A 22,109-nucleotide genomic window follows, 5' to 3' on the forward strand; every position below is an offset into this window, starting at 1 on the left:
TCTCTTTGTGCATGCTCAGTCCCACTGGGTTTTCCTGACTTGTCCACAATCAGTCAGATGCTCTTTCTTATTCTACCTCTTCTCAACCAGATTTTTTCCAACTTCTGAGAAGAAACCCAGGGTCTAAAGAAAAAGCGGGACAGTGAAGTTAGGTTTGGGGAAAATCTTTTAAAAATAAGAAGGTAAGGCAGACAGGAACAGTACTCATGTGAACAGGAGGCTTTAGCAGGAAAGAGAAGCATGCTTTCCTAGGAGGGGAATGTGCCTCACGGCTGAACCAGCTGAGGAAGATGGAAATTCACTGCCAAGAAGAAAGTGACTCCACGGATCATAAGAAAACAAAAGCATCAGAAAGGAAGTCACAGAATTCTCACATGGTTTTGCTCTTTCCTCATAAACTTACAAAGAAACCGAGGCAGGGAAATTCACAAGGACATTCATTATTTTGCCTAGGTCTCTGTAAGCCAGGGCTTCTTAAGACACCTTTTGCTTTCACAGAGCATACATCTCTAGGAGTGAATGAGAATAGGGTATTGCTACCAGGATTGGCCCTCTGGGACAATATGAACCTGAGAAAGAGTAAGGGCAATCAGTAGCTGCAGAGGCCACCTGGCTTCACATCTGTGAAAAGTTGCAGTGGGAGAGACTCGGGCAGACCTTGAGAAACACTGCTAGAAACACTGTAGAAACCTTCCTAGACTCAGAAGGCATGGGAGTGACTGTACCTGGGGCATCAACACAGCAACTTGGCGTGCTTCTGGGGAAGCATCTGAGGTGGGTGGGCTGGATTCCACCAGAGCAGCAAAAGGCGGTGAGGAAATTAAGCAGCTAAACTTACTGTGATCTCTGCTGACCACAGCCCAGTATCAGCAGGCACAGCTGAGCTTAACCCCAACTTCATTGCAGTTTGGTAGCTCTCCTTCAAGCGTCTCAAAGCAATGGGGTTTCCAGTACGACCCTGGGGAGTCTGCTCCATGGCCTAATACATTTCAGGTTTTTTGGAAATATTCCTGATATTCAATTTAAATTTTCCTTTGTTCAGTTTTTCCTATGACATACACTTCATCTTTTAGTTTTTATTGGGTCCTTGTTCATCTTTGTATTAGATGTGCCGAAAGTGCTGAACCTCTGCTAACAGTTTTTATAGAATAAAGCTGTAAGCATTTCACATACTGTTCTGCATATTGACTCTCAACCCCCTGATGGAAAAAGCACTTTAATTACAAAAATATTTGAATTATGAATTTCATTACCGTTCAAAAAATATCAATAGCAGCAAAAGGGGGAAAAAAAACCCAAATCCTAGCAATACTTAATCATTGTGTCTTTGCTACTGCATTATACAGGATACTTTAAAAAGAACAGATTTTTCTGTTATTTCCCACCTCTTTTAGAAAAATAGCTAAAGAAAAAAATTAAACTCTATAGCCATATCAATTTCTACTATAATCAATCATTAATGACTTTTCTATGAAAGTGAATTTTCAGACCTGACCATTTAACACGTGCAAAATTCCTTCCTAAGGAAGAGAATAGCAAAAATAACTGAAAAAAAGTACTGAAAACCAGCTACATATCCGTTGGGGGTTTTCTGCATTCATTTTATGACTCATTGCTACTAGTGCATCTATTACTGTTGCTATGATGGTTTTTAAAAGCCATAGAATTCAGTTACTGCTATGTGAAGAAGGTGATTTTAACCTCAACAGGCTAAGACAACACAGCAATACTTCTCCTGTCTGATCTACAAAACCCACTTACAAATAGATGGGAGAAATACTTGGAAGTCCAAGTGAAGGGAAATGGTTTTCATGTAAAAGAGCCCATCATCTTTGAAACACAAAAACATTTTGCAACTCAACCTAAGAGACAAACATATTAAAATCAAAGTTTTGGACTTTAGCTGAACAAACAGCTTTTATTGTTTAGCTTTGCCAACTGCATTCTAGTCCTAAAGGGCCATTTTGGTAGTAATAGCAAACTGACAATTTTACATCAGCGCCTCATTACTATTCACAAATTTCCACTGACCACCACAGAAGGCGATGTTAATAAAGGTCAAAATTACCATCTATCTGCATAATCTCCTGTAAGAAACATACTGTAAAGGATCAACCAGTCTAATTGTTTAATGTATTTGTAAAAAGCTGATTAACCCACACTAAAGTCACAGAAAACACTTCCACAGATTTTAAATACTGGAGTCGAGCATAAGAGATGAAGGTACAATAGGTTCTTTATCAAATATTTTAGTTTGATATTAAATTATTTCCATTCCTTTAAAGAGTACATTAGCTGACTTATTAAATTGACTAGTTACTCATTTAAAATTACTTCCTCGGTTTGTGGTACTAGGAAATGACTCTTTAACAAGTATTCTTTAAAGTGTATCATTGCTCATTTGCTTGGTAAGATAAGTTGATGCCTTTTAAAGCAGCATATCAACTTGCAATTTTTAAAATCAAAACTGAGGCAGCAATTAGCACTACAAGCATGCAAACAAATAGAAGACAGAATTGTTCAATTCTGATTATCTACCCAACCTTAATTCTTCTCACTAACCCCGCCAAACATTTACCTTTCATATTTATTTTGTAAAGTGCTACACTATCACTGTTTTCCTGAAAGAGATTAGTTGCTGCAAAACTTCCTTTTCCTAAGCACTTCAAGAAAACCAGCGCACATGCCAGTGAACTTAATGGAAAAGTCACGGGGAGCTGAATGCCACATGTAGGACACGCCACATTAAATGCAGTCCCAGCTGCACGCATGGAGAGTGAGATTGTTTGCCAAATCATTAAACATTGCTCTTAGCGTATTCCATACATTTTTTTTATTCTGTAAATAGCACTCCATATTATTTATTCCATATATATTATTCCATATTGTAAGGATTTGTATCACATCATTTTCTATTTAGAGATAAGATATTTTTGTGAGCAAGGCCATAGAAATAATTGTTGATAAACGCTGTTGGGTCATGTATGACTTGAGGAACAAGATGAGCTCCTTTTTTTCCAGGGCAATATGAAATTGTGTAACTTTGCCACCACCAGGTTACAAAGCAGCGATGCCCTCCTCACAACCTGCGAGCTGAACCTGACCCACGGACAACTCTGTCTCCAGACCCGAGGACGTTCCCCACACTGTGGGGCACAAACAGGAGCTGCCACAGTGACTCCAGATAAAACTTCACCCATCAGTTGAAATGGGAGTCAGGAAGGTCGGCCAGCTCTCTTCAAATGATAGCATGGTATGCATTTAGGATTCAAAGTCAAGCTATTTGAGGATGAAGTAAAAACCACGAGTTAAAAGAGAAAAGAAACCAAGTGATTTCATCGGGGAGGTTAAAATTTTGTCCTCGCTGATGTCTGTCGGAGCTCTAATGAAAGGTAACATGAAAAATACAGTTTTATTATTAAGGGTCACTACTGCAGTCAGTGTCTCCACAAGAGAGCTTGCCATTAAAATTCTAGTTGTGAGGAACAGAACATCAGGAGGAGATAAAGTTGATCGACCTTAAGTAAGCCTCTGTGTATTTTCCAAGCTTTGGGAAATAGCAAATGGTGGGGCTTTGGGAAATAGCAAATGGTGGGGCTTTGGGTTGTCTGTGGGTTTTTTTTCCAAATATAACCTGAATTCTGAATCTCTCAGGCTTACAAGCATTAGGACTGAAAAGTTCTAACAGAAAAATTATTTTATTTTCTGTACAAATTAGTATTTTCTATTTCAATGTTCTATTAATATTTTCAATTTCTATTATTTACAATGTAAGGTTTTTTTGCCTTGGAATTTCTTTGGTTTAAAAATATGTATGTGTTTCTGTGTGGATATGTATATAGAAGAATGGCTCAAATACAAGCACTTCTAAGGACCACACTAGCCACATACCCGCCTACCTGTTCTTTCTCAGAGGGCATCCAATTCCCACACAGGTTCTCTCTTTCTCAATTCTCAATTCACCATCTCACTCTGATCAAACGAGGTCTGAGTGATCCTTACGTGACTCCCCGCCACAGCCACTCACAGCCTCCTGAAGTCTCCTTCAAACAAATGAAGGCATTACTCTGGTGTTACAAAATGACCACAGGTCCTTAAGTATTTTTGTAACTTACATAAATATACTATAATGTACTCATCGGCCATGGAGGTTTTACATATGTAACGTCTGAAGAATATCTAACCCAATGAACACTAAAATGCCTTCCCACTAGCCTCTGGAGGTACTCTTCACCAATGCTAATGGAATAAAATACTCATTTAAGAAAGAGAAGTAGCTAAGGAGAGGCAGAAAAAAAATCAAACCCAAACCGTGAGACTAATCTCCATTTTTTAACCTTTAAACCCTCAGTGAATGTGTCGGTCTCCAACCCTAGCTCCACAAGCTGCCACAAAGTCGGTTTCTTTTTTAGCAGAGATGTTATGGTGCTCAAAATGAAATAGAAGCTACTTACTTGGAGCCTGTGAGTTAAGCGCTCCCAGCTGCGGGAAGCCCCGACTGGCAGCCGGGCTGCGGCGGAGGTGTGGGTACGGAGGATTCCAGCCTACGCCACTCATCACTGTCGTTTGCATTCAGATGTTTCGCATTGCTGCTCGTGTGTAATCATTCCAGGTACAGTTACTGTGAAACTGAGACGAAAATAACCACCCACATCACGGCGAAAATATGGGCTCTGCTCGTGTAAAGGTGAATGACTCTGCAACAATGGCAAGCAAGATTTCGGAGTGCTGCGGGCGTGTGCACGGACCGGGAATGTGAAAAGCATATATATGTTTGCACTTACCCATTGACAGCCACAGATTTTCTAGGTACACAATAAATGCAATGGGGTTTCTTTTCATCCTCTTACTCCTTTCTGGTATGCAAAAACCTTAGCAGATACTACCTGTTGGTATCTGCACATTTCCTCACAAAGCTGAAGGATTTGGTGTTTTACCTACAAGGCCTAGGGAAAGCAGTGCCTACTATGGTAAATATTTCTAAGAACAACATTTCCATATATCAGGTTTCCTTAGGTGAAAGGGAACTGGAAAGAGGTGTCTACAGCAACCTGCAGCAGGCTGGAAGACCTGTACCGGGGTGAAAAAAAGGAAAACGTGCTAGGCAACAGGGGAAAGAGGAATCGAACAAGAACCTTACAACTAGTCCTCTCATTTCTTCATGGCGTGGCTTTATATTTGGACCACGGAGGCAGCTCAAGGGATGGCTGATCACCCCTCATCTCGACTCAATGAGGAAAAGTGGTTAATCACCTCAATTATACATCTACCCTAGTTAGGTAAATATTACCCACAGGGCCTGAAAATAATCCACATCCCTGAAAAGATGTCAGTACCACTGCAACAACCCTAAAAACTCCTTCTGCCAAGCACATTTGCCCTTACACAACCTTAATTTTCAAGAACCAGAAGAAACTGTACCGGGGTCAGACTTGCTAAAAATGCCAAACATTCAAAAGGGGAAAGGTACCATCCTGACAAACAGTTACAAAGGTTACACAAGAAATCTGATTAAAATGGTCTGCACAAAAGGCCCTGCCCCCCAGAAGGGCTGCTCTACCTCTTCTCAGCTCATCAAAACAAAGAGCAAACTCACACCGGCCATTTCCTCAGGATGGATAAATCAGGAGTGAGCAACCCCTCCCAGCCAGTCCCGCTGCCCAGGAAAAGCCCTATGCATTTGTTGTTCTTACTCCAATACCAGTTGTGAGAAACCTTTCTGCTGTCTTGGGAGCAGCAAACAGAAAATTCCTGTATGAAACCCGGTGCGTATGACTCCATTAACAGGCCACGTCTGGGCACAGAGGATGTAATTATTAAAACTCCAGGAAGCGGAGAGTCCCTGTCCAAACTTTGAAATGCTAGGAAAAAAAAAAAGAGACAAATCCTAGGGGAAATATTTCTGAGAAACTAAGAAATAGCGCCCGTGGGAAACTAAAGGGGAAAGGAAATTTGGAAAGCATTTAGGGCTAGAACAACTGGCCCACACAGAAACCCCTCCTGTCGTTATCAGAAGAGGGAAATGAGAGTAAGACAAAGATGTCTGAAGAACACAGACACAACTAAATAAGGCAAGACCTACCATAGCTCATCAACGTCATTGACATATCCATAACTATGAATCTGATATGGGAAGAAGCTGAAGAATGAATGTGGAGAGGAGAAAGCTCCACCAGGATATGCTGCCCATTTAACAAAAACAAAGTCTCCATAAACTTGCTACCCTTTTCCAGGTGCTTTTCCGTAAGGATGCCAACGGAGAGGGGAGGGGCAGAAGATCGCTGCCACAAGGAGAGAAAGTGGTTGCAGGGTGGCCATTACCAGTCTGAAGTGAACCAGGTCCATGAACTCTGCACAGAGCCTCAAACCCAGGCCAAAGCACGGGCACGGACAGACGTCCATCTCGGTTAGCAGCCAGAAAGACGTGTAAGAAATATGGTCCCAGAGCTGCTGTGATTTGTAAACTTTCCCAGCAACATGCTCTAGGAAGATGAAGGAGGACTACAGGGTTACAAACACCAAAGGACAGCCACAGAAACTACTTGGTTGTTATGGACTCAGTCCTGCATCTACTGTCTTGTTTACGCTAACGACTCCAATGTATGGGGGGGAGGAATTAAAAATCTACCCCCTTGGTGAGGACATAAGGCAGACATTCCTGAACCTTGAGGAGTGTCATGTCTCCTTCAGGTGGGGTTTATGAGCCTGTTGGCAACTAAGCAGCAGAAGTGAAAGAAAAGCCATAAACCCAAAAGTGAAGCTGGAGGTAGAAAACAACATCAAAAAGATGTGGGAACTTCTGGCATTAAAAGTAAGATTATTCCCGCCAAAATTAACTCTCACCATGTCACTCCAACAGTGAACGTGATGAAGTTCATCAGAAATCTCTGCTGCTGACAATCAGAGAAAGCTTTTGCAAGAAACTCATCACAGCTGTCAGCTACACAGGGATCACACTCGCAACAAAGTCCCTGAGGAACCAGTAGTGTCTTTTTCAATAATAGTTATACCTTGGGGGTTTGTGTTGTTTCGAAACAAGACACAAGTCAGGAGGTGACTTGTTTCTGACAAACACTGCAGCTTTAAATAGCAACTTCAGCATTTCTAATAGAGATGTGAAAAAATCATTTCTGACAGATTCATGTAATTTTATCGCCTTCAAATAATGCTATAACCTCACAGGAAATCCTAACAACTGTTCAGCCTGAATCACCTCTGTCGGTACTGTACATCATGTGTTTGGGGGTTTTGCCTCTCCCCCCTCATTCTTTATTAATTAGGTCATTTGCCTGAAAACTGTTTTCTTTGTCTGTTCGTTCTGCACCTGAAGTCATAATCCTTTGTTTGCAACCTCACAATCGGTTGCTGTGGAAATGATTATGATGTCACAGAAAAAAAGGATAAGTAAAACTGCAAGTAGAGAATAAACAGATTGAGCTGATGAATGCTTAAAAACCAAAAAGGCTGTTTTCCTGCAACTATTCACAGAAATAATAAAAAAGAAAGGAAACAAAAACCTTCCCTCAAACCTGATCTATGACATACGTTCACACAGTGCTATCACAGACCATGGATAGAAGAATTTCCTTCATGATTTTTGGTCCAGGAGCAATGTTCAGAAAAGTCTACTGGTAGTGAATATATATTTATTGTGTCTTGATAAGATACTTCTAGAACACAGGACCTTACATTCAAACTACCGTTAACCTTGTGCTTCTCTTCCCTTCTCAACACAGCAAAAAATAAACATTCTGTGGCTAATATATGGCTTTTTTCTCCCCCTGGAAAATGATGCATTTGTCATAGTGATAAAAATAAGCTCCTCGATGGACTTCAGATCAAACTAATTAAAACTAACCCTTCGTGGTTCCTACCTGCTGCGCGATCCATCAGAGTAACTGCTGCTCATGCATCTGCGCCACAGGATGCTCAGATTTGCAAACTGTCTCACTTTGACAGGAGACGTGGGTGCCGCAGGAGCCATGGGACAGGGACAAGGCTGGCCAGCTGCGGGGTCAGGGTGGCAGCACAGCCTGCAGCTGAAGTGCTTGCCTGACGGGGTCTGTCTCTGAGCGAGGACCTTTCCCCTCAGCTCAGTGACCACTGCAGTCTCTCTTGTCCGTGCCTGGCAGCAGCCATCTGAAGCAGCCGGGTGCCAAATCTGTCGGTGGGTTGTAGCTGGCAGGTGAGGCCAGAGCGGAGGAGGGAGGCTGCGGCTCTGCACAGCCAGCACGGGACTTGCAGCCCACGCAGGCAGGAGCACTTCCACCCTACAGGCCTTGAGTGTTGTTGCCAACCGGGATCCCAGAGCCAACCATGCCTTGATTGCATCCCCAGTAGCTCCTGGATCTCCAAGCTTGGTGTCTAACCATTCCGATTCCCACTCCCCTGAAGCAATGACTACCTTACCCTCCCTTGCATAACAGACACAGATGTGTAGTCTGTCTCTGCATGGACACGGGACACCTGAACAGCAAATGCAATAATAGAGGAACAAGAATACCATAAGGTATCTAATACCTTTATGGCTGGTCGTGTTACAGGCATAGATCCTCACTGTCTATTTCTCCCACTCTCCCAAGCCATGGGAACAAGCACAGGGTGCTAGGATAGATTTTGGTCCTCCAGCTCTGCTCTTCTAGGTGATGCAGAAGAAATACAGATGATGTTGTCTTTTACCTTTGTTGCATGATTTCAGATAAAGAGCAGCAGATTTTTTTGTACAAAGGTTAAAAATCCACTTAATAATGGGAAAAAATCCCTTCCTCTGAGAAGCAAAGAGCATGTGCAGTGCTGGGATGCCATCTGGCTCCCAAAAAGACTTTCCAGAACCAGGGCTCCCTGTCCTCCTCCCTTCCCTTACTGCTGAACATGGTGGGCAGCTGAAGTAAAGCTGGGGCAACTCTACTATTCATTCCAGGCTTGATCTGCCCCAAAAGAAAAGCTGTTAAGTAGTCAGGACTCAAATACCTGTCATTTCACTACTGTAAATCAAGAACACCAGGAAAGCTGGTCAGCTCCACAACAAATTATCCAGCTGCCCTCGCATGCTCTAGCCGTTCTCAAATCCTTTTTCTCCTTCCCCTCCCAGGTAAAACTGAGTAAACGAGAGACTGACAGCAAAGCTGACAGGCTTATGACAGGCCTGTGCTTGATGGGGAGGAACCCAGCACACAGCTATTCTCCTTTTATGTACCAGAATGGCTTTACATTGACCAAGTTTAGTATTTTACCAAATACTTCCATAAAAACCTAATGGAAGATCCTTAAATCTAATGTATCCCCAAAAGACCACCTAAGAATTTGTGCATAAATTTGGCCTTATTATCAACTTACTCACCTGGACGACATTCCCAGTCATTAAAAGATTAATGACACAATGGGCTCAAGTACATTGACAGGTGTAGCATAAAAGCACCAAAAATTTGGTTTGGAAGGTGCCTAGAGCTTATCTAGCCTGACCTCCTGCTCAAAGCTGAGCTAACTTTCAAATTGGAAGTTAGATCAGGTTGGTCTGGGCTTTCTCTGGTTGACTTTTGGAAATATTCAAGGAGGGAGATTCCCCAGCCTCTCTGCAGAGCGTGTCCCATGCTTACCTTCTTCCACTGTGGAAATGTTTTCCTTGCTTCATGGGAATTTCCCTTGCCGAAACTTGTGACCATTGCCCTTTGTCCCCTTACACCACTAGATAACTGGGGAAATGCCCCAGACTCAGTAGGTTTGGGCAAGTGGGAGAGAAGTGAGTTCTCTTTCTGTTAGGAATTTGGCTAGCGCGCAAATGACACTCTCCATTTACTTGCATCCTCAAACGCCTCCACTCCCCATGGCCTGACTTTGCACATAATCTGTGCCTCCTAGCAGGCTTAGAATGGGGAATGCTGATGCAGAATAAGGGGGAGCTACTTGCACACAGGTACAGCATGTGATTGCCTATCTTTAGTTTGCTCATCTTTCCACGTGTCTTAATAATCATTCTTTTTCAAGGTTTTGACAAGCATAATGTATTGATGTTCTATTTATACTGCGGATCATTGATTTTAAGAGGTTCCAAGCACTCTGCATATAGAGTCGGAGAGGTAATTCCGTTGCAAAGAAATAAAAATGACAATAATATTTAACTTTGGAAAATAGGTGCTAAAATGCTCTTTAAGAGATATTTGCACCTTCTTATTGAAATGAATGCTTTAGCTACACAAGCAACAACCACTGATCTGAAATAAGGAGACGCCTTGCACTTGGTAGCTATGCAGCGTTCATGAAAGCTTTGTGACCTCCTCAATGGAAGAATGCCTTTACTTTCATTAAAGATATATATTATATCCCCCGTAAAAACAACCTGAAAGATATCAAACACCAGAAAAAATACATTGAAATAACATTAAGGATCTAATATAAATCCACAAAAGCCAGGAAATTCAGAGATAAAGACAGACTTTCAGACGAGGGAAAACTTGCCAATATATTAAACTAGAGCATAAATTCACTTCCTCTTCACATGTTTGCCATCAAGTCATTCCAGACGCAGGGGGTAAGTTCCTCCCTGGGGTACCTCAAGTGCCTTCAGCAGTACTACACCAAGAATCAATTTGGCCCTACAGAACTGTCTTAATACTTTCTCTTTTTCTGATAATTACTAAAGATATTTGAGTTCAAACAGAACTTCCTCTCTTACAGCTCATTTTCCCATCGTTCAGAGACTGCTATAAAACTGAAATGGTGAGATCGCAATAGTTTCCATGATTACAGACTATGATGTCAATTGTGGGGTTATGACTTCATTGACAGACCGATTAGAAGGAGAACCTCTGTGTGAAGGAGAAAATCCACACTCAAATACAAATACATCTGAGATTAGCAAAGACAACACTGCACCTCACTGGGCACAGACACTTCCATCTGCATAAATGATATTCTCCACTTCTCACTCGAGCCAAGTATGAAAATGCCCCTTAAAAATTTCTGTTTCACTCATAAGTCATGCGTGGTGCTGATGTGCTGCCACCCAAACTCAGCCTTGGTGCTACTGCTGCGTGGGCCAAGCTTGATGTCAGCAGCAGTTTAAATCATACGCTGTGGGTCCAATGCTTTCCTGCACTTTCTGGAAGTGCAAAATCAAACGTACAGCTTAAGACAGGATATGAAGGGAATGAAGTGGTTTTGAACTGCCTTCAGACTTCCCATGATTCTATCCTTGTCCTCAAGATGACATGCCTTTTGGCTCTGGGGTCTGGCTATTCCCTCCCTGATAGAACAAGACAACCATAAACACCAGTCACTAGAAGATCCCCAGGTGTCTGTCTGAGCAATAGCATCCAAAAAAGGTATGTGACAGGGAAAACTGGAAGGAGGAGAGAGGCAGCCTCCTGAACTGTATCTTTTCAAACCCAACCCAGGTACTTAAACAACCACCTTGAACCTTGAGCTACCAAGCAGAACCGCTGTAAACAAAAGAGCTTTCCATACCGCTTCTGTTTCCGAAAGAGGAAAAAATATTTTTCCTTTTAATTTCCTAGACTTCAAGAGGCAGAGGAGCTATGACTGACCCCACACAGCCACGTAAAATAAGAGATGGATAACTCAGGCACTCTCTCACCCTACAGTGGAAACTAATATCCACACAGGGGACACAACTGTGCTGACAGCTGGTGAGGTCAGATTCAACCCAAGAACCCAGGAGCGACAATTCCCCTTTGCTCCAAGTCTTGTAGAGACTTGGGCTCTATGTCCATGCTTTTTGCCTGTCTTCTACTCTTGCTGTAAGACCTTCTCAAAGGTTACCTGAAATTTCTCATATTTAGTCTTGGACCAGATGTTTATTTTGTTGGGTAGCTTCCAAATAAATCCAGTCAGACATTTTTTAATTAAGTAAATGCCCTTTTCAATTTTTCAGCTGCCTTATCATGCTCGAATTACTCAAAACGAGAATTTTTTCAAAGCTTCTATCCATGACATTTATGCAGCCCTGAATGAGGAGAGTGGGCAAGCTAAGTATTCAAACATCGACGTGGAGAAGACAAACTGAGAATGGATGCAGCTACAGATCACTCCTGCCTTTTACTTGTGCAGTGTCTGGAATGCCTCCATTGCAAAAGTGCTAAGGAAAGACAGAATCCCTCCCCTGGATTTTTATTATAAGGCCACTAAAAACTTTTATGAAAACTAACAAGTCAACAAAAAATGAGGAAGTTAAATAAATCAATAGAGTTCTGCCTCCCAGTTATTACACGCTCAAGATAATGGCTTTTAGGGGCATAAAGAAGGGTATAGAGAGCTTTGCAACGTTCAAAGTTTGCTCTGGGACATTACTTAATTAACTATTTGAAATTTTAATCATGCAAAGCAAACCACAATGACTTATAATTATGCAAAAATATCATGATGGCTCTAACTTCTCCCTTAAATAGCTTTTTTACTGATCTGGAAGTATAGGATTAATAATCTCTTTCTTGGAAACCAATGCCATCTGGTTTGCCTGCAGAGGCTCTCAGACTTTCTGCTTCCTGAAATGAGCAATGAAAAAGATTAAGTAGCTTCTGCTTGAAGCAAAATTATAATTATTATTAAGTATATAAGTTTGAAATGTTTTCGTGTGCATGTGCAAACTTCAACTATAACATAATTTCTCTTTGTTGCTCTCCATGCAACGGACATTGCCTTCACCTAAGGAATTTTGATCTAGTTTAAACAAAAAGCATGATGCACAAAACCTTCTCTCTCAAGATATGTTGCAGATTAAAGGGCAAATTCTTTCCCTTACTCAAAACCATAATCAGTGGCTTTTTGTTAGCATAAGTAAGAAAGAGTTTCCAATGTATATATCACCATTTAAAAGTATTTGGAGAGAAAATCCTAACTCCAACCAAGTCAGCTGGAGTCTTGCTATTGAATTCATTTCAATGGAGCCACTACTTTACAGAGACTTGCCTTAAAAAGAATTTGTTTCAGAGAGTAATATATGCTCTGTACGTATCTACCTATGACCGCAGCTGAGCATATCCTTAATGGAAGTTATACACACGGAAAAAGCAAGATCATTCAGGCATTTTCAAAACCATGTATATCTTCAAAAAATTTGCTGAAGGTTAAAGTACAGCGGTGCGCGTATTCCAGTTGTGAAATAGTCCACTGAGATGCTTAAACAAGAAAAAAACTCTACTTTCAAGAAGCAATGCTGTTTATACGGCATACAAGTTGCTTTATAATTAAAAAAAGTATCAATAAAAATCTTTTATGTATCTCTGTACAAGTCTAGCCCAATTGTTACTCATGTAGTGACTGCTCAAAACTTATTAATGTAAATAACCAATTTATCATATTCACAGATCGATTCAAATACTATTCTTTTTTATGTGAGAGTCACTGTAAAATCTCTGTTCTTCTGGTGCCTAACTTGAACATGTTTAGATCTTCTTCCCCAAAGGGCCTGAGTTTTGTGCAAACATGGCTATTTGCACAATTTATAGAGTTTATAGCCAACCCGCAGGCACAGCTGTAGATCACATTAGTGGCAGATGGAGACGGGTTGAAATCCAGGCAACGGATTTCAGAGTCTGGCCACTGACTTCAACAAGCCCAAGATTTTATCATGCATCTCCTGGCTGCATATTCAATCTATTTGACCAGAGGTACCACATGTCACTGACAGACCATTTGTCCATCCATCTATCTCAATCAGACTTAAATGTAAAGCTTGATAAAAAAATTGTTACATGCTTGAATGGTCATCCCTGACTTGAATGGGAAGCTTGCAAAAGAAGTACCTTAAAAACTGCATACATCTCTGCCTCTTCCAAATAGTTTACGAATGTTAATGAACACAAGAGTGCATGCCATGGCAGAGATAGACTTGTCTCCTCTACATTTTTAATATTATGATCCAAGTACTGTATGTACTTTGTCAATGTGTTGTGTGAGCTGGTTTTTTCAAGACGCAGACAGGCAGTTGTCTGTGGAAGGAGAGTCCCCAGGCAGATTTCTCAAGGCGTTTAGCATCATTAACAGGAAACAATGCAGGAGGAGCAGCCAGAGCATGAATGGGTTCTGTGTGAATACTAAGGAAACCCCAAGAACACGTTAACACAATGGAACTTTGATAAGAACATAGTAGTGAAGCTCACATATGTGCTCGTATTACGTCTTGTAAAAGGCCCCAATTGCTGTCTATTAGGATAATTGATATAACAGTCAAAATGGATTAGGATAATATATTGGGTAAAGCCATGATTTCTGCTGTATACAGGAACTAGCACTCTGACTGTTTTTTAAGCTTCCAGCAGTTACTCTGAACAGACAGGATGTAAAAATCCAAAATCTTTGCCAATTCACTGATAATCTTAAAGGCTCCAAAACAGAGACTGCCACTACTGGTAAATCACTTTTAATCAAAGCAAACCAACCTCTGTCGACAAGACTCCGTTCTCATTGACACTGATACAGACACACAAGTAATACTTTACTTCAAATGTAATTTATCAGTACTATTATTTAAATCATCGTAAGTAGTGCCAAAGTCTGACCCTGCAGTTCGACCGTTCTCAGGACCGACAGACTAGCTCATGGCACATCAACCCCCTTGGCACACAGGTTCAGCCCTGGCTGAGCAGTACCTCGCGTCTCCCAGTGCTTCAGTTATTAGGCTATTATACTGAAGGTGGCCTTACAGTCCTCCTCCACGAAGTGCCCATCCTTCTGAGATGGGTAAGCAATTTGATCCTGAGCAGCATGAGGGGAAGCGCCACATTTCTGGTTCCCCATACACACACAGAGTGGAGGGGCAGATGCATTAATTCAAACCAAGCTCAGTGGATCACCTGGCGGAGGCGGGAAGCACATAAGCAACATGAACAGATCCCTCTCTGCAGCCCTTCTAAGGCACCTATTTCACAGCACTAACTGTGAAATAAGAATGGGTTTTGTCAAGTAGATCATATAATCTGTCCCCTTCAAGGACAGGCTCCTAAAATTGTAGTGAGGCAGCATGTAGCTTGGGTGGAACAGATTTCCCACAAGGTCAGGCTATGAAAGAAAAGGGATGAAACCCAGAGATGCCTGTGTTCAGAAAACAAACCCACCTTCTCCTGTCTGTCAGCTCAGGGTGGCGAGCGGCTGCCCTCACACAGCAGAAAGATTTCCTTCCTAGGAAGAAATCACTACAACATCAAAACAACAGGGAAGCCACCTCCCTGCCTCGCTGTACTGCAAAGAAGGAAATCATACCCCATCAACAGCCTCCAGTAACAGCAAGGCTGACAAGCATTTTCTGTGCAATCAGAATAATTCTCAACAGGGAGTAACAAAAGACTGCAAAACAAGCAGCGCGCTATGAGCACTATCAGCCTCAACACCATGATTACATGTTCCTCAACATACAACTTTCTCATTCAGTCTAGTCTGTCATCTTCCCAGGCCTCCGTGTTTCCCGTTTCAGGGTTCCCCCAAAGACTGAAAATATCTGGATTCTTTCAGACCTGGAAAGATCTCTTCCTTTGGCAGCTCGTCACTACTGCATCTTTAAACCACTAAACTGCGTATCCCAATCTGACTATTTAAACAGTACGGCCTGTGAAGTCACAGTTTTCGAATTTCATAGTCAAGTTCTTGACCCTCTGTTTTTATTTTGTTTTTCCTTTGTAGTCTGATGAATATCTCAGATAGGTCTTGGGATACAAAACCAGGTGCGCCATTGTAAACTATGCTCCCTTTGTGTCTTAAATTGGCAGCTAGAAGAAAGTAAGTTCAATAGCAGAGCAAGAATACAACATGCTAACTAAATCACACATAAAGTACATTACTGCTGATACAAAAAATATTTTTTCTCGCTCTGAGTTGTGTGCTACAAAATTAAAAGCCACCTCCTGGTAAGGATATTTTGCAGCTATTTCCTGGAAAAAGCCTACTTTCTTGCTGAAAATCTAGCCTCATACCTACAATGTAATACTGTACTGCAATTTAAAGTGAGGCTTAGTCACAGGATTAAGGAAGAGGAAATAACAATACTTGCACTTAAAGCACGTAATGACTTTCATTCAAACACCTGAAAGCACTTTCCAAATATTAATTATCACAGTACTAGCCTCCCCCCAGCCCTTCCAGGAGAGGATCAACCCTGCATTTCTTTGGCATCCACATCTCCTGCTTGGGTCTGTAAAGAATGTAGAATGAAGCCAAAAGTATTACTCTTCTTTAATTATTATCATAACTCTTAATTGAGAGGAGCAAATTCACCCACACAGGGACTGACTGCCGTTTATAAGATGGGCCTTTTCTATCTATTTCTATCTATCTTTTACTCACTGGCAGAGAGTAAATGGTATTTTCTTGTAAGGCTACTGCATTACTGGGTCTCACACTATAAAGCAGAATTTGGTACATTAAATAAGCTGCGCAATTAGTCAGGAATTGTAAGAAAACCTAGAAGTCTTGACTCCCAGTCTTGTGTCCTGGATCACACTTTTACACACGGGTTTTCATTCCGTCTGCACCACTACCTCTGAAGAAGCCAGGGAATGGAAATACTGTCTCTGGGTGAGGTGACCTGGAATGGCCCTGTCCCACGGCTGTGGCTCAAATCCACTAGTCCTGAAAAGCAGCGTAACCACATACAAAACATTCAAGAAACTAGGCACCTTGGTTTCATGACTACTTTTGTCGTTTACTGGATCGCTATTGGACTTCTATATAAGGTACAAAAATGAGAAAATACCATCAATACACATCAAATACCTTTCAGGCTTATATTTGGTTCAAACCACTTCTGGTCCCAAATCTCTCCACTCTACCTTGTTTATAGAGAATACATAGACTTTTTAAATATCTGACTCCTATCCCTCATTGCCCACCAGCTAGACATACGCTAGAGATACTGACATACCCACAGCTGAGTTTACAGGAAAACATGAAAACCATATATCAGTTTAAGACACAGTATTGAAAAGCACGTTTCCCTCATCCCTCATCCAACCTGTTCCCAGGCAAGCTTTAACTGAAGGAGGATGGCCTTGAGCTGAAGGCGCAGGGCAGGCTGCCAGGAAATCCGACTTCTATTCCTGGCTCTTCTACAGATTTCCTTGGGCAAGGCAATTAACCTTGGGGAGTACATTTTCAATGGAGGTGAGGCCCAGCTTCTCTGTCTGCATTCGTAACATTTTCAACGGTGAAAATGGAATTGTAGGAGCAAGAACGAGTGCCTGTACTTTTCACTACCTGATACGTTTTCTCTGTCAGGTAGCTGGATGCACAATTGCTGATAACTAGCAACAAATCTAAGAACTGAAACACTGCAGGTGCAAAAAAAGCCTCCTGGTGCTGCCGCGACCAACATCAGTGCTCAGTTTCCTCGTATGTAAAATGGGCAACGAGGCTTATAAAATCAAAATACACAGCCAAATGGAAAACGGATTTTTAAACTTCTTGCACAGCCATTATCTGAGCTCATAAAAATGAAATGGCTCAGAAGTTCCCTTTGCCTTTGAGTACAGATGCTGTATTTTCACTTTCAACATTTTTTTCCCATTAAAATTTCCTCTTTGGACCTCAAACAGAATAAAAGATTTGCCTTTAAGAATTCTGAAATGACAGATGAAGTCAAATCATTTTTTAGCTAAACTGGGTATCTTTAGATAACCCTTAAGAGAATGGAAGTGAATTAGAGAATGAGTGAAATATCCTTTTGGTAATATAAATTTATTTCAGAAAATAAGTAATTTGGCTAAATTTTCTGTTGTGGTCTACAGGAAGACCTGCACTTGAAATAAATAGTGCCACATCTACTTATAGCAAAAATGAATGGGATTCTGAGATTCCAAGGAAGGACACTATTTGCTCAGACAAGTTTCTAGAGAAATGAAGACACATACCTCTCTGAACGCAGGTGAGATAAAATGTATTTTTAGCGAGTTTTTATGCATTTGGTACAAGCATGAAAGATATTTTTCCCTTTCCCGGAATGTTGAATAGGAGAAAAAGGACAAAAATTGGCAACCAAAAAAAAGACCATTAAATATCTGTTAGTCATAGGAGAAAAGTTCAACAAAATTTTATCAAAATTTTGAGGTTTTGAGAGATGATTTCTTCTACAGATCATCTGAACTGGAAAGTAAATGTATAGGTATAAAACTTTTAAGGATTTCAACTCATGTCCTTCATACACCTCTCAATTTAGGAACTTTGAAGGAGAGGGGTCAATAGCCTTGGGTTTTGTAATTGTAACAGCTCCCTCAAGCTCTTCAGACAGCTGAAACAATGACCCCTCCCAGGCGACACTCTTGCCCACACAGATATAAATGTTCATGAAAGAATGTATTTTATATTACCATGTTACAGAGTATCAATGACCTTCGCAAAGAAGGTAAGGTAGTTTGAAAGATTAAAATAAGAGCAACATGTACAAATTTTCATGATGTGCCTCACACAAAGCAGTAACACCACAGCTATTGCACTCAAAAGTTGGAAAGACGTAAAGTAACAGAAATGACATTATTCTTCCGAGTATGGGAAAATGAATTTTTATCCACGCTATCTTCTATAATTACATACGTAGCAACTTCCTTCTTCATTCATCATCCAATACATGCGATTTAAGATTCACCTCAATCATCGTTTGCTCCAAATGGACCATCAAGCAATTCATTCAAATATATGTTCTCATAACAATGGAATCTCTAGCCTAGCTTAGGAATGCACTGGTAAGCACCACGGCATCAAAGGGGAGGATCTCTCACACATACCTTCTGCTATCTACAAGTCAGATAGGAGTCTTATTTTATCATTTATTAGGTTGTCCTTCACAATGGCAAAAGATTGCCATCTCCAGACGAGAATTCACCACACCTATAACAAAGTCTTTTTTAGGCAGGATGAACTACGATCTCCAAGCATCCTTCTCTCTCTGCTGCCCAGTGAAGAAGCCTGCATGACTTTAGGCACCTCCTAGACTATGACTTCATATGAGACAAAAATGACTGCACTGCATGAGAAATAAGCAAAATTGGTTAAACAGCTTCACATCACAGAGCATGGCACTACCAGGCAGAAACTTCTACTTAGATAATGGTTTGCGAAGACTCATTATGGGCAAGAAATAGCCTCAAAACATCAATGGGTCTTCTGAAGCAACAAGGTTCTCTTGATATATATTCCTTCAGCATTCAGAACCTCATTTTAAACATCTTCCAAGTGAATGAGGTTCAGGAGTCCTTGCCCTGACACAGGCCTTCTGGAACTGCTGGCATAGAAACATCTCACAAATTCCATACAGTTTGATATCTCAGCTATGTCAAAACCGCAGTGGGAAATAATCTGAGGAAAAAGTTACTAGAAAAAAAAAAAGCATTTTTGTAATTATTTTTCTAAACGTGGTTTGGCACTGCTTTAACTGACTTTCAGTATAAAGTGAAATTATGCCCTCATTAAAAAGGGGAAAACCTGAGCTTCAAAACTACTAGAATGTCTAGCTGCTCATGACTGGATCCGATAAAGCTCCTGCTTAAGGAAATTAAGTTCATTTCTGATTGTCTTCTATCTTTCAACAACCTGAAATGTGCTATCTAGACTACCTAGCAGAAAACAAAATTCTAGAAAGAGTGAGAGGTTTTCTGAACAAGTCACAATTGTTAACTGGGCATCAGTGACAAGATGTATACATGAATGCACCACCCTACACTTGGAAATTCACTGATTAAAACCTCTGAAATTAAGGAGTACAAGGTCACGGAGCAGTTTGCCTCCTTCCCAGTTAATAGGACTCACAGCCTTCAATAAGCCTCACACACATACAGGAACCTACACTGAAGATGAGCTCTACAGCAGCAGGCACAGTGTTGCGGATTCCAAATACGCTCGTTTCCGACCTGCGTGATCCTTCTTATCTTCAGGATTTTTATCCAACTAGCTCTGCACATTTGGAAAGCTTTTCTATGTAGCTGAATATTTTATTTTCAGAAGAGTTTGGCAATCTTTACTGTCTGTTCTACTGACAAGGGTCTTCTCTTCCTTGACAACTTTGTGAAGTGCACATTACTGCATTAAAAAGATCATTGAATGTCTCATGCACTTGTGATAAACTGGGCTCCTTGCCCTCTTCTCTTGGAGTCTCCCTCCCTCTTCCCAGTTTTATACTAGTCAAAAAGATTTACTTCTCTTCTAAAAAATAATATATAAATAAATACATTGTGAGTCACAAACATTAAATACTTAATTTGAACCGGCAGAAAGACCAGCTACCGGAATTCTACAGTGGTCTGTTAGCTCATATGTCTCTGTGTCTGCATATTGAAGGAAACAGCAGAAATAATACTTTACAATTTGATGAACAACATATGACACAGAACCTCTAGACTCACAAAAAAGGGTTACAAACTTAGGAAAATACCTGCCGTACAGAATTCTGCCCTCTCCAAAAAAAGAAAAAACCCTACCCACTCCTTACTTTCACTGGTACAGAACCATCATCATTAAGGCTGGATCTATAAATAAATTGGATTAAAGAAGAAAATAATCACTAAGGACTTCACTCACTAAGAACTTAACTGAAGTTTGGGCGATAAAAAGGGATGTTTTCTGAGTACATGCTGGATGTCAAAATAGAAAGGATGATACTGAGCTGTCCGCTTTTAGGCAGAATCCTCCCTTGATTTCAACCATTACCTTTGCTTATAGTGGCACCATAACAGCTTATAATAATTTAACCACATTTCTTTCTGGAGCAAAATATAACATCCCTCTCCATCCTGCACAGAGGAGAAAACCATGAACCTAATTTAAACTGGAAAGAGAGAAGAAAGAGATGGAAAAAAAGGCCCATTTAGTTCTCACAGTCTAAGAATTATCTCAGTGTAAGCTGCAGATAGGAGTGTTATCTCCGAAAATCACAAGAAGCAATCATATTGTCAGAATAAGCAAAATAAAAAGACTGTGCTTTCAACAGGCACAACAGCAAAGTAATACCAAGTTTGAAAATATGCCACAGTTTCAAAAAAAACAGTGAAACTGTTCTAAGTATCGGACTCACAATAAAGTAATGCATATGCCTATTAGATAACCAGTAATACCCATTTCTGCAAATCAGATTCTTCACCCGACAAACAGCCCATACTAAAGTTAATGCTCCGCTGATACTGCTTATTCTTTCTTCCCCATAAAGATACAGAAATAATAGGGAAGCATTCTACCCCAAAAGATGCAACAAGTGTTATATTTAGCCCTTTTCACTGAAAACTCACCTTAATTTCTGTCTATGGGTGCTTAGAGGAGAAAATCTTTTAATTTCAGACTGCTGCATTTTCCCTTTTCCCAGAGCTCTTCAACCACATTCCCAACTCAGTGGGGATGGCCTGCCTGCTATAAATTGCTCTCATAAACCAGCTATTTCTGCTGCTTCCCCTGGGATTGCACCCCAGGTGAGCATCAAGCAAGCAACCCTCAGCATCCACATGTGCAAGCTCCCAGGCGGACGGGAAGAAGCAGACAGTAATCCATCCATGTTTTACTGCACTTGGCATTTGCCTTCTGCAAGCTGCCTTTGTGAAGGTCACCAGCACAGGTAGGTTTGGATATATCACCTTGTTTTCTAATGCCAATGAGCTGCTTCGTGTACCCGAAACCTGCCTGACTTAAAAAGTAGAGGTATAAGCAATACATCTAGCGTGTAACAGTCTGTTTTCTCCACAGCAGTATCCTGGGGTACTTTATCACTGGACAACGCTATAGAACTAGTTCTTGAAGTGACTGGTAAAGCCATCTCTCCTGTGTTTAGCTGCTGATCCTCTGGAGAAACTCAGCCACAGTTTTAAGCACCTTCTGGTGCTGATTGAGCTTTCCCAAACAAAGGGTGCGTTAGCATCTATGCAAAAGAACTGAACAAAAGGAGGGAAAAGATAACGGGACCGCGGAGAGGAAAGAGAAGGCAGAGTAAAACACGGAAGCAATGCTGAGATGGGGAGGGATGGATTCAAGAAGGAAGTTTAAAGAAAAATGTTGACCGGATACAGGGAAAAGGAACTAGTGAAGGGAAATCAGAAATGTTGACTTGTGATGGAGCTTATGGCCACACCTTCGTATCTTCTAATACCTGATCATGTTTTCCAAGCGACTTTCCTTTTGAAAGCGTATGC

At 41.0% G+C, this 22,109-nt stretch overlaps 1 protein-coding gene across 3 annotated transcripts in view; it reads right to left on the reverse strand.

Annotated features, from left to right (window-relative positions):
* The window catches only part of HMGA2 (high mobility group AT-hook 2), a 121,216-nt gene that overhangs the window by 87,718 nt on the left and 11,389 nt on the right, over positions 1-22,109 (reverse strand). The window contains exon 4 of one of the 3 annotated variants that reach the window (XM_054187889.1): positions 20,681-20,761. The exons of the other annotated variants lie outside the window; for them this stretch is intronic. Within the exon in view, the coding sequence (XP_054043864.1) occupies positions 20,681-20,761 (81 nt within the window). Of the gene's footprint in view, positions 1-20,680; positions 20,762-22,109 lie in introns of those variants that run through there. 3 annotated transcript variants of the gene reach the window in all.

Source organism: Rissa tridactyla, chromosome 1 (genome assembly GCF_028500815.1).
Source record: "Rissa tridactyla isolate bRisTri1 chromosome 1, bRisTri1.patW.cur.20221130, whole genome shotgun sequence".
In the NCBI taxonomy this organism is placed as follows: domain Eukaryota; kingdom Metazoa; phylum Chordata; class Aves; order Charadriiformes; family Laridae; genus Rissa; species Rissa tridactyla.